Source organism: Hylobates moloch, unplaced genomic scaffold (assembly GCF_009828535.3).
Source record: "Hylobates moloch isolate HMO894 unplaced genomic scaffold, HMol_V3 SCAFFOLD_1, whole genome shotgun sequence".
In the NCBI taxonomy this organism is placed as follows: Eukaryota; Metazoa; Chordata; class Mammalia; order Primates; family Hylobatidae; genus Hylobates; species Hylobates moloch.
In genome coordinates, this window is record NW_026652276.1 from 237,579,703 (window position 1) to 237,599,233 (window position 19,531).

The 19,531-nt window shown below is 47.3% G+C and overlaps 1 protein-coding gene across 2 annotated transcripts in view; it reads left to right on the forward strand.

Annotated features, from left to right (window-relative positions):
* Positions 1-5,480: 5,480 nt before the first annotated feature.
* Positions 5,481-19,531, forward strand: part of UBE3C (ubiquitin protein ligase E3C) — a 135,943-nt gene continuing 121,892 nt past the window's right edge. Inside the window, exon 1 of one of the 2 annotated variants that reach the window (XM_032753233.2) lies at positions 5,481-5,893. In XM_032753233.2, the coding sequence (XP_032609124.1) occupies positions 5,828-5,893 (66 nt within the window). In that variant the 5' untranslated portion in view covers positions 5,481-5,827. The remainder of the gene's footprint in view (positions 5,894-19,531) is intronic. The other variant, XM_058428585.1, reaches the window with a different exon arrangement.

Here is a 19,531-nt window from a genome sequence, read left to right on the forward strand (position 1 = left end):
AGGAGTGAAGCTGTAGACCTTCGCGGTGAGTGTTACAGCTCATAAAGGCAGTGTGGACCCAAAAAGTGAGCAGCAGCAATATTTATTGCAAAGAACAAAAGAACAAAGCTTCCACAGTGGGGAAGGGGACCCCAGCCGGTTGCCACTGCTGGCTCAGGCAGCCTGCTTTTATTCTCTTATCTGGCCCCACCAACATCCTGCTGATTGGTAGAGCCCAGTGGTCTGTTTTGACAGGGCACTGATTGGTGCGTTTACAATCCCTGAGCTAGACACAAAGGTTCTCCACGTCCCCACTAGATTAGCTAGATACAGAGTGTCAATTGGTGCATTCACAAACCCTGAACTAGACACAGGGTGCTGATTGGTGTGTTTACAAACTTTGAGCTAGATACAGAGTGCAGATTGGTGTATTTACAATCCCTTAGCTAGACATAAAGGTTCTCCAAGTCCCCACCAGACTCAGGAGCCCAGCTGGCTTCACCCAGTGGATCCCGCACCAGGGCCGCAGATGGAGGTGCCTGCCAGTCCCGCGCCGTGCGCCCGCACTCCTCAGCCCTTGGGTGGTCGATGGAACTGGGCGCCGTGGAGCAGGGGGCGGCGCTCGTCGGGGAGGTTCAGGCGCTGCAGGAGCCCACGGCGGGGAGGGGAGGTTCAGGCATGGCGGGCTGCAGGTCCCAAGCCCTGCCCTGCGGGGAGGCAGCTAAGGCCCGGTGAGAAATCGAGCGCAGCGCCGGTGGGCTGGCACTGCTGGGGGGACCCAGTACACCCTCCGCAGCTGCTGGCCTGGGTGCTAAGCCGCTGATTGCCCGGGGCCAGCAGGGCCGGCCGGCCGCTCCGAGTGCGGGGCCCACCAAGCCCACGCCCACCCGGAACTCCAGCTGGCCCGCAAGCACCACACGCAGCCCGGGTTCCCGCTCACGCCTCTCCCTCCACACCTCCCTGCAAGCTGAGGGAGCCAGCTCTGGCCTTGGCCAGCCCAGAAAGGGGCTCCCACAGTGCAGCGGTGGGCTGAAGGGCTCCTCAAGTGCCACCAAAGTGGGAGCCCAGGCAGGGGGAGGCGCCGAGAGCGAGCGAAGGCTGTGAGGACTGCCAGCATGCTGTCACCTCTCAGCATCAGTGGTTCTCCAGTGGACACCAGGGGAAGAAGTGGCTCACGGAGCAGGGCCACCCAGCAGACGCACCCACCTCAGCACAGAGATGCGCCCACCGTGGGCTGAGTGTGGAAACAGACCAGATACTGGGCAGCAGTGTTGAGATGGGCAGAGGTGCAGTCAGGAGCACTTCTTCCCTACCCATGTGGGCCGGTCAGAACGTTTGAAAGAGGCCCAGCAGGTGTGGGACAGCACCCCCCAGTTACCAGCAACAGAGGTTGGTGTGAGATTCACATGGGCATGCTTGCTCCTCCTCCTAGTCCAGACATTGGAAGGGTTCATTCGAAGCAGAATCTCAGACTTCAGGCTGGGCGCGGTGGCTCACGCCTGTAATCCCAGCACTTTGGGAGGCCAAGGCGGGCGGATCACCTGAGGTCAGGAGTTCGAGATCAGCCTGGTCAACATGGTGAAACCCCATCTCTACTAAAAACACAAAAATTAGCCGGGCATGGTGGTGCACCTATAATCCCAGCTACTCAGTAGGCCAAGGCAGGAGAATCGCTTGAACCCAGGAGGTGGAGAGGTAGAAGCTGCAGTGAGCCGAGATCACGCCATTGCACTCCAGCCCGGGCAACAAGAGCAAGACTCTGTCTCAAAAAAAGAAAAAAAGAATCTGAGACTTCAGAGCAGACTTACAGAGGTCATAAATATTGATATTACCAGTTTAAAATCTTTGCTAACCTGACAGGTAAAAACAAAACGTTGTATCTTTTTTAATTGACAAAATTTGTAAACTTTCAAAATGGTAAAATTGGGACATTTTATGATTAAAAATACGTTCTGTACTGTGACAGTTCAAATATATGTATGAACTATGATAGTTCATATATATATATACGAACTGTGACCTTGTTCACATATATATTTACACACACACATTTGTGTCTGGGTGTGGGTACCTTAGTCTATTTGGGTTGCTATAACAAAATGCCTTAGCCTGGGTAATTTTTGGACAACAGAAATATATTTCTCACAGCTCTGGAATCTGGGAAGTCCAAGATCAAGGCACCCCACATTCTGTGTCTGAGGACTCTGCTTCATAGATAGTGCCTTCTTGCTGTGTCTCCCCATGGCAGGAGGGACAAACAGGCTGCCTTGGGCACTGATTTCCTTCATGGGGGTGGAGCCTCATGCTTTAAGACTTCCTAATGGCCCCTCCTCTTAATACAATCACACTGGGGACTAAGTTTCAAACTATGATTTTGGGGAGCCACCAACATTCAAACAACAGTAGAGTGTTTGTATATCTTTCTAAGCATCCATCTGTCTATATTTAATTATATGGCAGAATTTTTCAAACTGCGAGCTGAGACCCATTAGTAGATTGTGAAACATATTTAGTGCTTTGCATCTACCATTAAAAAGAAGATGACGACGACAGCGGGTGCAGTGGCTCATGCCTGTAATCTCAGCACTCTGGGAGGCCAAGGCAGGAGGATCTCTTGAGCCCAGGAATCTGAGACCAGCCTGGGTAACATAATGAGACCCACCTCTACAAGAAGTGTGTGGGGTGGGGGAAGCCCAGGGGGTGGGGTGGAAAGCCAGGCTACTGGCACACACGTGCAGTCCACCCATTTGGGATGCTGAAGTGGGAGAATTGCTTGAGCACAGGAGGTTGAGGCTGCACTTAGCTGTGATCGCACCACAGCACTCCAGCCTGGGCAATAGCGTGAAACCCTGTCTCAAAAAATAATAATAAAATAAAAAGAATTTTTTTAAAAAAAAACAGTGCATTCCACACAGTAATGACAAATATTAGTTTTAAAATTTGGATTTTCCCAATTGAAAAACGAGCAAAGGGCCTGAATTTTTCCAAATAGACATAAAAATGGCCAAGAGGTAATGAAAAGGTGCTCATCATCAATAACCATCAAGGAAATGCAAAACAAAACCACAATGAAATCACCTCACAGTATTAGCATGGCTATTATCCAAAAGACAAATGTCGTTGAGGGTGTGGGGAAATAGAAACCTTTGCCCACCGTTGGAGGTACAGCCATTGTGGCAAACAGTATGGAATTTCCTCAAAAAAAAAAAAACAACTAGAACTACCACATGACTCAGCCACCCCTTTGCTGGTTATATATCTACAGGAAATGAAATGGTTTTTTCTGGAGCTCCTGTCAGTTCATTGCAACATTATTCATAACAGCAAGACACAGAAGGAATTCCTGTCATTGGCTACATGTATGAACCTGGAGGACATGATGCCAAGTTAAATAAGCGAGACACAGAGAGAAAGATACTGATGAGCTCACTTATACGTAGAATCCAACAGTCAAATCCTATCTAGAAACAGAGAGTAGAGTGGTGCTTCCTGGGGCTGGGGAAAATGGGGAGAGATATGTAAAAGGACACACACTTGCAGTTATGTAGCATAAATATGCCCACAGATCTAATGTTCACAGGAGGACTGTTTATCATTATTATTAATTTTTATTTTTATTTATTTATTTATTTATTTATTTTGAGATGGAGTCTCCCTCTGTTCCCCAGGCTGGAGTGCAGTGGCGCAATCTCGGCTCACTGCAAGCTCCACCTCCCGGGTTCACGCCATTCTCCTGCCTCAGCCTCCGAGTAGCTGGGGCTACAGAGGCCCGCCACTAGGCTCGGCTAATTTTTTTTTGTATTTTTAGTAGAGATGGGGTTTCCCGTGTTAGCCAGGATGGTCTCGATCTCCTGACATCGTGATCCGCCCACCTCGGCCTCCCAAAGTGCTGGGATTACAGCCATGAGCCACCGTGACCGGCCTATTTATTTTTATTTTTTTGAGACAGAGTCTCACTCTGTCACCCAGGCTAGAGTACAGGGACACGATCTCAGTTCATTGCAACCTCCGCCTCGCGGGCTCAAGTGAATCTCTTTTCTCAGCCTCCCAAGTAGCTAGAAGTTGAAGAACTTTAAGTTGGGGACCACCTATACATAAACATGCCACCATGCCCAGCTAATTTTTGTATTTTTAGTAGAGACGGGGTTTCCCCATGTTGGCGAGGCTGGTCTCAAACTCCTGACCTCAGGTGATCCACCCACCTTGGCCTCCCAAAGTGCTGGGATTACAGGTTGCGCCAGGACTGTATTTCTTTTTCTTTTTTTGAGAGGGAGTCTCGCTTTGTCATCCAGGCTGGAGTGCAATAACGCGATCGCAGCTCACTGCAACCTCCGCCTCCCGGGTTCAAGCGATTCTCCTGCCTTAGCCTCCAGAGTGGCTTGGACTACAGGCGTGCACCATCACGCCGGCCTAATTTTTCTATTTTTAGTAGAGATGGGGTTTCACCATGTTGGCCAGGCTGGTCTCCAACTTCTAACCTCAGGTGATCTGCCCGCCTTGGCCTCCCAGAGTGCTGGGATTACTGGCGTGAGCGACCGTGCTCGGCTGCAGGGGGACTGTAGATGATATCGTATTGTGTGTTGAAATTTTGCTAAGAGAGTAGATTTTATGTACTCTTACCGCACACACACACAAAGAGGGTAGTCATTTCACAATGTGTCTATGAAATCATCGTGTTGCATACCTTGTATACAACCAAAAATCAATTTTTAGAAATTGGTTTCAATCGTGTATGATATATTTGTATATGCACATGTATATATTATGTATACGTATGTGTGGATATAAGACACGTTTATGTATAGGTGGTCCCCAACTTAAAATGGCTCAACTTACAATTTTTTGACTTTGTAATGGGTTTATTGTAGTATTAAATACATTCTCAACTTACAATATTTTCATCTTACGATGGGTTTATCAGGACAAAGCCCCATGGTAAGTCCAGGAGCATATTTTTGCATACACAGGTATGTGTACATGATACATATTGATATGTATTGATGCTGTGTGTATATACTGATGCATATATGTGCTGTGTATGTATGAGGCAAATCTGCGCATGTCTGTGTACATGGTAAATATTTACGTCCGTCTGTGCGTGTCATAGACATAGAGCAGGTGGGATGTAAACAGAGGCGCTGGGCCTAGCTGCTCCTTTCCCGCCTCACTCACTGGCACCAGATTGGCAGCTCCCAGCCCGCTCCGGGTGCCGGCCCCTGCACCCCACCCTGCACCCCGTACCCTGCCCTGCACCCCACCCCGGCCCGTGCCTCGCACTCCACCTTTCCTGCACCTCGCCCCGCACCCAACACCTCGCGCCCTCCGCCGCGCCCCCCCCACCGCACGCACCAGGCCCCGCCCACTCCGCCGGGTGCCCAGCGCGGGTCACCGTCCTCCTCCCCAGGATCCTGCGCGCCTTGCGGGGCCGCGCACGCTCGCGGAGCCGCCGGGAAAGAGCGCCGTGCCGTCGATGGCGGAGGCGCGCACGTCTGCAGGGCCGCGCACGCAGTGACGGCTGACCGCCATCTTCCTTCCCGAGGCGGCAGTTCCAGGTGCAAGCGCCGGGTTTGCCGCCCGCTGGGCGCCCCTGCAGCGGCCCGAGCAGTGGCCGGCGTGGATGAGGGGCAGGCGAGGCAGGGCCGCCCCTCCAGTGTTGCCGTCCCTCCTGCCCCAGGGCAGGGCTGGGAGGCTACAGCCCGGGGGCGGGCTCGGGTCGCCTCCCGGCCGCCGCGTCCTCGCTGCCCCGGGCCGGGCGGGCGGGCGCCGAGAGCCTCCCAGCCCGCCCCGTGCCCCGCCCGCCCGGCTGCTTCCGCGGCGGCGACGCCCGCACATGGGCTAGGCTGCCAGGATGTTCAGCTTCGAAGGCGACTTCAAGACGCGGCCCAAGGTGTCCCTTGGCGGCGCGAGCAGGAAGGTGAGGGCCGGGCTGGCGGGGCACCCTCGGCTCGGGGCCTGCGCGGCCGGGGCTCGGGGCTGGGACTCGGCGTTGGACTCGGGGCCTCCCTGGCCGGGACTCCGGGTTTCCTCGCCGGTTCTCGGGGCCGCTGCGGCCGGGACTCGGGGTTGGACTCGGAGCCGAGACTTGGGGCCAGGACTCTGGCTGGGACTTAGGGCTGGACTCGGGGCCTCACTGGCTGGAACTCCAGGCCGCGCCCGTGGGGGCCTTGCCTGTCCGCTGCGCTTCGGGACCCGGGCGCGCTGGCCGTGGCTGCCTTCCATACAGGCGGTCGGTGAACCCTGGCACGCTTTGTGCCACCCAAGGTGAACTTAGCCTTTCTGGGTGTTTCCTTTCAGAAATGCGCTTTCCATGCTCGCTCCCGCATGGCATCAGGGAGTGGCTGCTTTTTGAATGCCACCTGAAGGGCGTTTTCGGTTGTAGAAGGTGAATGGCACGCATTTGCTGATGTGGATAATCTCTAAAGTGGAGGCAGAACGCCTCATGAATAGCCACGTGTTTGAATCCAAAACCAGGGCAATTATTCGCTACCAGCCTCCGGGAAACTGGAGAGACTCCGGACTTGTATCTGTTGTGATCGACCATAAGTTGTTCGCATGGTAATTGTTTAGGATAAGGGTAGGCAAACCATGACGCTTCTGTTGTTGTAGTCTAGGATTTCCAGCTGTCTGTCCCTGAAGACGGGCATCGCTTGGTTCACTGGAACCGCTAAGTCGTTGAACACTGTGTGGTCTTGTTCCCGCCCCTCCCTTCCCACCCCTTCCCATTATTTCTGAAATGTTCTTTAAAATGCTTCACCTAGTTTTTCTTGTCCATCAGTATATTCTGTATATCACAACCACCAGGTAGGCACATAACGCGGAGTGGGTGCTGGCAGGCCAAGGAGGAACTGCTATTGTTAAGATTGTGCTGTGGGGCTGTGTTTGGTGGTTTCTGAGGGTAGAAGGGAACCTGGGTAAAGAGTTGGGAGAGAAGTGTGCTGATAATTTTTAAGCTTTGAGGTTTATGTGATAGTGATTGCTTGGAAGTCACTTGTGCTCCAGAACTAAGTACTGTGCAGTTAAGGGTGGGCGTAGTAGCACTTAGGGGCTTCCACGTTAATGAAAATTTCTTATGAGATCAAAGGATTTCTACAGTTAGAAGAGACGTCAGAGAATCCCAGGGCCAAATCGCGTTGCTTACAAGTTCGGAAGGTGAGCTGCAGAGCATTTGAACGAGTGCACAGTCACACAGCAAGCTAGTGGCAGACCACCTGAGACTCCATGCCATTTACACAGCGCCACGCGGCCTCTGTTGCAGGCGGGAACACCCCGCGGGCTATGGATGTTGGTCTCTTTTCACCAAGGAGTGCATCTCTGCTCTGAGGGAGTGAGATTTCTTAACTGTTGATGAGAATCTCAAGGGAAGATAGCACGAGCCTGTGTAAAACAATCACCCCTTTAAAAACAAAACACCTTTTATTGAGGTATAACTTAAGATACAGTCAGGTTCACAAACACCAAAGAGATCCTTGTGCAAGTGAAATTGAGGAGGAAGGGCGTGAGGGAAGCTGGGTAGGGAAGGAAAAGGCGTCTCAGCTGGAGGCTAGCTTTAGCCCCATCTCACCAGGAGCATGCTACAATTGGCCCTAATTGCGGCAGAGGGGTTGGTGGCTACAGGCTGCTGCCCCTCCGGGATGAGGGTGGGAGTGTGGCACTGCTAACCCTGAGCCGAGGGCCATTCTTCTGGGAGAGATGGCAGTAAAGAGCCCTTAGCAGAAACTGGCAGCAGCTGGGGCATGGGTGCCCTGGCCTGGTTAAGGAATCTGGGTGGGGAGCCAGCTGTATGTACAGCTTGAAGGATTTTTGCATATGGACACTCTCCTGTAGATGGAACACCACTCATATCAAAGGAAGACCATCCCCAGCATTCCAGAGGCTCCCTTGCACTCTCACCCATTCATTAGAGTCATATGTGACTTAAAGCGGGGACACTGTCACCAGGCCAATTGGTTGTTGTGGGACCATCCTGGAGTGCACTTAACACAAACTAGCTGGTGTTGCCCACTACCCACCTAGCTGCTTGGTACAGCCCGTTGCTCCTGTGCTGCACACCTGGACAGTGTGTTTCTGTACTGAATACTGTGGGCAACTCTTAATGCAATGGTGAATATTTGTGCATCCAAACATAGATACAGTAAAAATACAAATTATAATCTTATGGGACCACGGTGTGTATGTGGTCTGTTGTCGACAGACTGAGAGATCATTATGCCGAGTATGTGTGTATTCCAGCCCCACAAAGGTGACTGTCCTTCTGACTTCCGTTACTGTAGATGAGCGTTACCTGTTGAACTTCAGGGGCATGGAGCCACTCGCCCCTTGTCCTTTGTGTCTGGCTTCCTTGGCTCGGCTTCTGTCTCAGAGGCAGATTCCATCTGCCTCGGTGCACGGCATTGCCCTTTGTGTTAACGCACCATGGTTGATTCTATTTTCTTACAGGCGTTTGCTGTGTGTGCCTTTTGGTGCACATAATACTCTTGTGCTGGGTCCTAGATTATGTGTATGTTCAGCTGTTGTGCACACCGCTGCCACAGTTTCCCCACGTCGCATGCCCACAGCATCTGAAGGTGTCCAGGTTTCCACATCCTTGTGAGCACTTGATATTGCAATTCCTTTAATTTTAGTGAGAATGTAGTTTCTTTGTGGTTTTAATTTTGTTTCCTGACAAATGACTATGTTGAGCACCTACATATGCTTATTTTCCTGAATTCTCTTTGACTGCCACATAAGTCCCTTCCCTTGTTGGAAAAATGAAAAGTTATAGTGACCCTTTTCTCATGTCTTAAATTATTATTTAAAATCTTCCCTTTCTGGAGCTTAGTGGAAAATGGAGTAGTTACCACCTTTGAATAACCTTTTTCTTTTTTCAAATTAAATACTTTTAGTATTTATTATTTGTATAGATCTGTGTACGACAAGTCTGACTTGAAGAAGTTTATAATTTTGTTGGGCAGATAAGACAAGCAATTAAAAATTAAATAACAATAGAGAGTAATTGCTACATTCTAAATTTCGCTTGGTCCTGATTCAGAAAAAGTAGAATTGTTTGGAGCTTAGTCCTGAAGGATGGGTGTAATTAGGATGGGTGGAAGACAAGAATGCATTCCAGGTTCATGGAGCTGGGGTGTGTGGAGTACATGTAGATTGGATTCCATTGATTCAAAGTCACTTTGGGGGCTAAACATTGATTACACATGGACATAAACATGGGGACGATAGACACCAGGGACTACTAGAGGGGGAGAAAGAGGGATGGGGACAAGGGCTGGGAAACTACCTGTTGGTTACTGTGCTCACTCCCTGGGTGATGAGATCATTCATACCCCAAACCTCAGCGTCATGCAGTATATTCTTGTAACAAACCTGCATAGGGACCCCCTGAATCTAAAATAAAAGTTGAATTTTTTTTTTTTTAGATGGAGTTTCACTCACGCTGGAGTGCAGTGTTGCCCAGGCTGGAGTGCAATGGCACGATCTTGGCTCACCGCAAACCTCCGCCTCCTGGGTTCAAGTGATTCTCCTGCCTCAGCCTCCTGAGTAGCTGGGATTACAATGCACCACCACGCCCGGCTAATTTTGTATTTTTAGTAGAGATGGGGTTTCTCTATGTTGGTCAGGCTGGTCTTGAACTCCTGACCTCAGGTGATCTGCCTGCCTCGGCCTCCCAAAGTGCTGGGATTACAGGTATGAGCCACCGCGCTCAGCCCAAAAATTTTTTTTAAGTCACACTGATTTCTACCTTTAAATATTTCTGACATCGGGATACACAATGATAGCATGATGCAGTTTAATTGGGGGTATGTTTTTCTTGGTAGTGTATAGAAGAATATCATGGGGTCATCTGATTTCAAGTACAGAAATGGACTAAAACTGGCTTAGTAGGCAAAACAAAAAGAAACAAAAACAAGTTTGTGAAAGGTAGGCGTGTATGACAGACTAGAAAAGTCAGAAACACCCAGATAGCAGGTATCACCACCACAGGACTCGCTTGTCTTTCTCCAGGAGCTGGGTGCACTCCCTTCTTTCTGTCTCCTTCATTCCTGGCTCTGCAGACTGGCTTTCTCCATTTCTCACACATGGTTTCCTAGCTTAAGCATCAAGAAAGTTTGATCATAATTACCAGTTTTCAGGAGAGGAAAGTCTGATTGGCCTGGGTCATGTTTCCACCTGATAAGCTCAGTCTGAGGAGGGCTTGGAGGCTTGGTTCAAATGGAGCAGTCTAGGTGCACCTGAGGGCTGGGGTAGATTCTTCAAGAAGCAGGCAGTGGTTGTTGACTGAATGCCTGAGTTCCTGTGGGACAGACACAGGAAGGAATCTGGGCTAGAGATGCAGATTTGGGGGTTATCAACAGATTGGTGGCTTCGAACACAGTTCCCTAAGAGGACTTGGAGTTTGGGACAGGGTGGGAGGTACTGCAACATTTAATACGTGTGGGAGTTGGGGGTGCTTACAAAAGAGTCACACCTCCGGGAGTGGAGGAGAGCGCTGTCCGGGGAGTGAATCTCAAGGAGGGAGGAGTGACAGGCAATGCCAAGTGCTGCACAGACACAGTGAGTCCACTAACTGCAGAGCTGGGAAGAATTGGGTGATTTGAGCATATTCGGTAGGGTAGGTCAGAGTTGGAAGTCAAGAGCATAGCACATGGGAGAGTGAATGGGAAGTCACAAACAGGGCCGAACACAGGCCGGATGCTGTGGCGCACGCCTACAGTCTGCCACACTGAAGACTGAGGCGGGAGGATTGCTGGAGCCCGGGAGTTCAAGGCTGCAGTGAGCTGTGATCATGCCATAGCACTCCAGCCTAGGTGACACAGCATGACCCCATCTCTTAAAAAATAAGGCAGGGGCGAGGCAACAGTGTAGACCTTTTTTGAAAAGAACCAGAAGATTGGATGATAGAGGGAAATTCGGTGTCTCGGAAAGAGTTTTGTCTGTTTTGGGGGACGGGGAAAACAAGTTTATAGACTGGGAAGGATGGGGGTTAAAAATATGGGGAAGACAGGAGTGGCATAACTTTCAGAGTCTTCGAGAATACCCGAGAGAGGGGAGAACTGAGTGTGAGCAGGCAATGGGAAATATTTTGAGACTTAAAGAAGCTAGGGATGAATATGGATATAGAAAAGTTTGTAGACCGGAGGAACTGAAAATTTGTAAGTTTTCATAGATAGTTCTGACAATGGTGGGAGTAGAATTAAGATCACTTTAATGTTTGTCCAGTGCTTTTTTTTAAAAAAAAAGACTGTTTTAGAGCAGTTTCAGGTTTACAATCAAGCAAGGGTAGGGTTCCCATATGCCTCGTCTCCCTCACCTCACTTTTCTCTATTACTAGCATCTGGCATTAATGTGGATCATTGGTTACAATTGATAAACCAATGTTGATGTGTTATTATTAATTGAAGTCCATAGTGTACATTCAGGTTCACACTGTGTGTTGTGCATTGTGTAGGTTTTGACAAATATATGATGGCATGTATCTACCCTTACAGTATTATACAGAAGAGTGTCGTTGCCCTAGAAATCCTCAGTGCTGGCCAGGTGTGGTGGCTCATGCCTGTAATCCCAGCACTTTAGGAGGCCGAGGCGGGCAGTCAGGAGTTTGAGACCAGCCTGGCCAACATGGTGAAACCCCATTACTACTAAAAATACAAAAAATTAGCTGGATGTGGGAGGCTGAAGCAGGAGAATTACTTGAGCCCTGGAGGTGGAGGTTGCAGTGAGCCTGGATCGTGCCACCGCATTCCAGCCTGGGTGACAGAGCATGACTCTGTCTCCAAAAAAAAAGAAAAAAGGAGGAGGCCTGGCACTTTGGAAGGCCAAGGAGGGTGGATCACCTGGAGTCAAGAGTTTGAGACCAGCCTGGTCAACATGGGGAAACTCTGTCTCTACTAAAAATACAAAAATTAGCCAGGCGTGGTGGCAGGTGCCTGTAATTGCAGCTACTCCGGAGGCTGAGGCAGGAGAATTGCTTGAACCCGAGAGGCGGAGATTGCAGTGAGCTGAGATCGCGCCATTGAACTCCAGCCTAGGCGACGAGAGTGATACTCTTTTAAAAAAGAAAAAAGAAGGAAATCCTCATTGCATATTCATCCGTCCCTCCCATCCCTGTAACACCTGGCAACCACTGATCTTTTGACTGTTTCTACTCTAGCCTTTTCCAGAATGTCATCTAGTTGGAATCATATACTATGTAATCTTTTCAGATTAGTTTCTTTCACTTAGTAATATGCATTTAAGGCTCTCTTCATGGCTTGACAGCTCATTTCTTTTTGCTTTATTTTTTATCAATTCATGGGCTTTTTTTTTAGAGTAGTTTAAGGTTTACAGAGTAATTGATGGGAAACTATAATAGAGTCCTCAAAACCTCCTCTCTGCTGCACGCTGTTTCCTGTTATTTACATCTTGTATCTGTGTGGTACATTTGTGACATTGGATAACTATTGAATTTTAATGAAGTCCAGCTAACCAGTGTTTTTTTCATGGATCTTGCTTCTGGCCTTGTGTCTAAAAAGTCATTATCAAAGCCAAGGTAACCTAGATTTTCTCGTATATTCTAGTAGTCTTATAATTTTGTATTTTACATTTAGGTCTCTGATCCATTTTGAGTTAATTTCTGTGAAGGATATAAAATCTCTGTCTAGATTTTTAATTTTTGAAGTTTTTTTGTTTGTGGATGTCCAGTTAGCACCATTTCTGAAAAGACATTCCCCGACTCCATTGAATGCCTGCCTTTGCTCCTTTGTCAAAGATCAGTTGGCTATATTTTTATGGATCTATTTCTCTCTCTCTCTTTTTTTTTTTTTTTTTGACACGGAGTCTCGCTCTATCTCCCAGGCTGGAATGCAGTGGCGCAATCTCGGCTCACTTCAACCTCCGTCAACTGGGTTCAAGCAGTTCTCCGGCCTCAGCCTCCCAAGTAGCTAGGATTACAGGCGTGCACCACCACACCTGGCTACTCTAGTAGAGACGGGGTTTCACCATGTTGGTCAGGCTGGTCTCGAACTCCTGACCTTGTGATCTGCCCGCCTCGGCGTCCCAAAGTGCTGGGATTACAGGCATGAGCCCCTGTGTCCGGCCTTTATGGATCTGTTTCTAAGTGCTGTTATGGCTTTATTCTCTCCTCCATTGATCTCTCTCCCTTTTGTCAATATCATACCATCTTGATTACTGTAACAGATTTATAGTAAACTATACTACTTAGTATATATATTAAACTAAACTTTTTTTATTTGAGAGGGAGTATCCTCTTGCCCAGGCTGGAGTGCAGTGGTGTGATCTTGGCTCACTGCAACCTCTGCCTTCTGGGTTCAAGTGGTTCTTCTACCTCAGCATCCTGAGAAGCTGGGATTATGGGCATGTGCCACCACACCTGGCTAATTTTTGTGTTTTTAGTAGAAACAGGATTTCACCATGTTGGCCAGGCTGGTCTTGAACTCCTGACCTGAAGTGATCCACCTGCCTCGGCCTCCCAAAGTGCTGGGGTTACAGGCGTGAGACACCGTGCCCAACCATAGTAAGCATTGAAGTCTGGTAGTGTGAGTCCTTCGACTTCCTTCTTCTTTAGCATTGTGTTGGTTATTCTGGATCTTTTGCCCCTCCATAAGAAAGAGTCAGTTTGTTGATAATTCACAAAAAAAAAAACCTGTGGAATTTTGATTGGGATTGCGTTGAATTGGTAGATCAAGTTGGGAAGAACTAAAGTCTTGACAGTGTTGAGCCTTCCTATCCATGAATATGGAATATCTCTTACTTCGTTTAGTTCTTTTATTTCTTTCATTGGTTATATAATTTTCCTTATATATACCTTATACATATTTTGTTAGGTTTATACCTAAGTATTTATTTTTGAGGGGTGCTCATGTGAATGGTATTGTGTTTCAGTTTCACTTTCCAGTTCATTGCTTATTTGTAGAGAAGCAATTGACTTTCATGTACTAACCTTATGTCCTGAAATCTTGCTATAATCACTTAGTTCCAGGAGCGGTTTTTTGGTTGATATTTGGAATTTTCTGCACAGATAATTTCATTTGCAACCAAAGACAGTTGTATTTCTTCCTTCCTGATCTGTATGCCTTTTTTTCTTTTTTCTTTTCTGAGACCATCAGAAAGCAATGTGTTTTGTCTTATTGCATTAGGTAGGATTATAGTTGAAAAGGAGTGGTGAGAACTTGCCTTGTTCTTAATCTTAGTGGGAAAGCTTTGAGTTTCTCATCATAAAGTATGATGTTTGGTGGGTTTTTTGGTAGATATTCTTTATCAAATTGGGGAAATTCCCCTCTATTCCTAGTTTGCAGAATTTTTATCGTGAATGAAGGTTGGGTTTTGTCAGATGCTTTTTCTATATCTGTTAATGTTTTGTGATTTTCCTTCTGCAGCCTGTGGATATGATGGATCACATTAAGTCATTTTGGAATATTGAGTCCGTCTTGCATATCTGGGATAAATCCCACTTGATTGTGATGCATAATTCTTTGTATATGTTGTTAGATTGAGCTCGTTGGTATTTTGTTCAGGATTTTTGCATCTCTGTTGATGAGGGACATCAGTTTAGGGTGTTTTTGTGATGTCTTTGTCTGGTTTGGTATTAGGGTGATACTGGCCTTATGGAATGAGGATACTCTAGGGCCTACCAAAACCAATTACTATAGTTTTTTGTTTTGGTTTGGTTTTTTTGAGACAGAGTCTCCTTCTGTCACCTAGGCTGGAGTGCCTGGAGTACAGTGGTGCGATCTCACTGCCACCTCCATCTCCCGAATTCAAGTGATTCTCTTGTCTCAGCCTCCCAAGTAGCTGGGATTACAGGCTCCCACCACCAGGCCTGGCTAATTTTTTTTGTATTTTTAGTAGAGATGGGGTTTCGCCATGTTGGCCATGCTGGCCTTGAATTCCTGGCCTCAAGTGATCTGCCCACCTCAGCTTCGCAAAGTGCTGGGATTACAGGTGTGAGCCACCATGCTTGGCTTCAATTACACTAGTTTTAATTCCTCCCCTATGATAGGTCTAGACTGTTAAGATGATAAGAACTTGATTGCTTAGCTTTATAAAACTGCCCTCTGTTACATAATTGAAGGGATTACCTAGAATATTTTAACTTAAAACGTTTTGTGCTATTTTGTTTTTAAAAGCAGGCGTGTAATGCATGTGATAGTATAATGCTCCATATACATTGCAGTGGAACATAAAAACTTTTTTTTACAGATCTGGCGTCAAATAAAGTCAAAATATTTTCTAAGATCAAATTAGTTCTTTTTTTTTTTTTTTTTTTTTTCCTTTAAGAGACAGAGCCTCACTGTGTCACCCAGGCTGGAGTGCAGTAGCTATTCACAGGCATGATCATAGTGCACAGCAGCCTCAAACTCCTGGTCTCCAGCGATTCTCCTGCCTCAGCCTCCTGAGGAGCTGGAACTCCAGGCTTGCCACTACTCAACCCCAGCCTGGCTCTGAAAATGTTAATTGACTGTCAGGACTGGTATTATTTAGCAACACTGCATTTGTTCCTTTGAATACAGTTATGCTGTATCCTTTACATATAGGAGCAAAAGACTGTAGTTCCGTGCTATAGATAAGGTTAAGAATTCTTTTTTTGTTTTTTGAGATAGAGTTTTGCTCTTGTCGCCCAGGCTGGAGGCACGATCTCGGCTCACTGCGACCTCCGCCTCCCAGGTTCAAGCAATTCTCCTGCCTCAGCCTCCCAAGTAGCTGGGATTACAAGTGCCTGCCACCACACCCAGCTAATTTTTCTATTTTTAGTAGGGACAGGGGTTTCACCATCTTGGTCAGGCTGGTCTCGAACTCTTGACCTCAGATGATCCACCCACCTCGGCCTCTCAAAGTGCTGGGATTACAGGCGTAAGCCACTATGCCCGGCCAGGAATTCAACCGATTTTTAAAAATAGAAACCAAGCGGAATGGAAGGAGTGAGACTTGAGACTAATTGTCTCATTTTCTTTGGACATTAAATCTGGGCCTACGGGGAGGTGGGTAAAACACCATACAGTATTTAAGGAGGCGCTTACTCTCAGGTTCATGCACAGGCTGACCCTGCACTGGCACATCCCTGAGAGTGAGTGCCTCCTTAAATTTGTGCCTTTGGCATCTGGCTTGCCTCATGATATCCCCTACTTGGCTTTAACTACTTGAATGTGTGCTGATTTTCTTGAGTTACAGTGTGAATTGCCAGCTAGGGTCCTTAAAAGTTTAAAAAATAGATGGTCTCATAAGACCGTAGAATAGCCTCAAAAGAAGTTCTTGCAAAAGCTATAAGGAGTTTCCCTCTGTGACTTTTCTTTAATTCTTCTGTTATAGAATGTAGGCACCTAGGAATTTGGAAGTGGGGCATCTTATTCTTTGACCCCTGTTTTATACCGCCTTTAAAGCAGCTGCTTTCTGCAAGTCCCTGTCCTCCTGTCTCAGGCCTCCAAATGCCTCCCTTTACCATTTGTCAGCATGAAGGAGAAGCCATGTTTTCCATAGCCCATCACCTTCAATGGTGATCAAATTACAGGTGGTAATGCCTGCTGTTGCTGAGGGCGTACAGACACTGGGCACAACCTACCTAGGGTTGGTTATAACAGATTTATCAAGAGTCTAACAAGGCCGGGCATGGTGGCTCATGCCTGTAATCCAAGCACTTTGGGAGGTGGAGGCTGGCAGATCACTTGAAGTCAGGAGTTCCAGACCAGCCTGGCCAACGTGGTGAAACCCCATCTCTACTAAAAATACAAAAAATTAGCTGAGCGTGGTGGCACCCGCCTGTAATCTCAGCTACTCGGGAGGCAGAGGCGGGAGAATCGCTTGAACTTGGGAGGCAGAGGTTTCAGTGAGCTGAGATCATACCACTGCCCTCCAGCCTGGGTGACAGGGCAAGACTCTGTCTCAAAAAAAAAAAAAAAAAGAGTCTAACAAGATATGTCCCCTCTAATCCAGCAGAACGAATTTCTACATTTAGAAACGTAAAAGTTTATTCTAGTGAACTAATATGCATAGGAGAAGATGCATGGGAAAGATGATTTATGGCATTACTTATAATACTGAAAAATACCGAAACAGCCTACATGTCTAAATATGGGACATTTGTTAAATAACCATTGATATAACAATGCAGTGAAATACTGTGCAGCCATTTAAAGAGGTCATGATGTGTATTAATGTCTATCATTAATTTATTAACATATTTGTATTTATGAACATGATTTATTGTTAATGGAAATAAGTAGATTACAAAACAGTATTGCAGTCTGCATTTAAATTATGTTAATCTGAACAGTCAAGATAGCTACTTCCCCAGTTTCTTAATTTCCATTGAATAAAAGAAAGATACTAGTTGCTTATTGCTGTGTAATAGAGCTTAAAGCAATACATTTTTGTTACCTTGGTCAGTTCTGTAGGGCAGGCACCTGGATCTACTTCGGAGCTGGCCCGTTCACAAGCCTGGAAGTTAGTGCCGGCCGTTGGCAGGAGAGTCAGTTCTCGGCCGCCTGTGGGGCTCCTTAGGGATACCGTGTCCTCATGGCAGCTGGCTTCCCGCTAAGCTGCTGACCAGACAGAGCAGGGAGGAAGGGCAAAGCCTGTGGTGACTGGCCGTCTCAAAGCCACACACTGTGACTTTGGTCATAGTGTATTTGTCCAGCCCACTGTCGGGGTGAGGGGAATCGGGCTCCACCTCCTGAAGGGAAGCAGTAGCAAAGCATTTGTGGACATAATCCTAAAGCCACCGTAGAAGGGAACTTCAGTTTTAGCTTAGTCGTAAATGCTGGCACTGCAAAACAAATATGCTATGTTTTCTGTCTCAGCCTATTAGGAGTTAAAAATTGTGGTTTTCCTTCTTATCTCTTACCTTCTGTATCAGTAGTTATTGGTTACGTAAATAACAACACAGTGAGTTAAAAAGCAAGCATTGTCAACATACATTTTGGTGAATGTGAGTTCACTGGGAGAAGATTGTGTAGCTCTTTGGAAATGTAAGAAATTGTCAAACTAGGAGCAGCTTAAAAAACAAGTAAATAGAGAACTGACTTAAATGCCATTTTTCTAGATGAGCCCTCCTGATCACGTTCTGGCTTTTCTTGTGAACTGTGTTACCTTTTCCCTTATGCTGCTTGGAAATGTTTAGCTTCCTGCATTATCCTGCCTGAAATACTATTAAGCCGTTTAAGTATCTTCCTCAAAAAATCCTAGTAGAACCGTAAGGAGTAATTTTTTGTAACAATGCAAATTCACAGATTTAGATCATTTAGCTTTTTAATCCATTTGCCCTTGGAGAGAAGAGGGGGCTATGCAGTTGGACCAAGGGGAGTCAATGATTTTGGAGTCAGTCAGTCCTTGGTTTGTCACCATGACAACCGTGGAGCAGGAGGTAGCCATGTCATGAGAGGGAGGAGAGGTGAGAAGTGAGAAGCAGTGGAGCATCACAGTAAAGTGGCCGTCATATGAGAACACTTCTGCACAGCCTTGTACCCAGAAGTTTGTTCACCTTTAGTTCTAGTACCATGTGTGTATCCTATTTCCAGAACCCCAAGCAAGCATCAGTGTTTGTGTGCTGGACTGGGTAGGATTCTTAGGACTATTTACATGTTAACATTACTGTTACCAGTTAGAGGGACAGCATGGGCAAAGGTGTCCAACCATGGAGACGTAGTGTTCAGCTACAGGTTGTGGCCAGAATGGGGGTGGGCAAAGGGTGTGGAGAAAGCAGAAGAGAAGGCTGGGAGGAAGGTAGTCAGGGACAGAGCTGGGGGGCATTGGAGGCCACACTAAGGCATATTCAGGGAGGACTGGAAAGCCACTAAAGGGATTTAAGCACATTAATGAGACTTAGGTTTTAGAGATGCGTGGGGGGCAGTTGGGGGTTTGATTCTAGGGAGGCAAAGCCTGAAGCCTTTGGGAAATCAAGGGAGAAGGGAAATCAAGGGAGAAGCACCCACACTTGTGCCTGAAGAGCAATGAGGGCCTAAAATCTGCAGAGGGCGTTTTCTTTTGAGGATGTTTCTGTTTCCTTGTTTGTCACATGTAGATCTGCTGTGGTACTATTTGTTCTCCTGCAGGGCACTTTTCTTGTGTGAGCTCATTGATCTTGACTATGTTACATGAGGCAGAGGTGTTAGCATCCTGTGGAGGAAGAAATAAGGCCTGGAGTCCAAATAATGTAGCAAAACCCACAGCACTGCCCTGTGGTTTGTTTATCCGGGTGCTGTACGGCCTCTCCCTCGTGTCTGGGCAGGTTGTCTTGCCTGCACATCTCGCTTCTGTCTCCTGCGTTACTTGTGCATTCCTGTAACTGCTTGGGAAGTTGAGGACCACATCCTGCAGGCACTGAGAAGGTGGTTCCAACAGTCCTACATCTTTTGGAACTAATTTTTCTCACAGTGCAGCTTTAACATTGTTTAATGTTTTGCCATGCGTGGTGACTCACGCCTGTAGTCCTAGCACTTTGGGAGGCTGAGGGGGGTGGATTGCCTGAGGTCAGGAGTTTGAGACCAGCCTAGCCAACATGGCGAAACCCTGTTTCTACTAAAAATACTAAAATTAGCCAGGCATGGTGGCGGGCGCCTGTAATCCC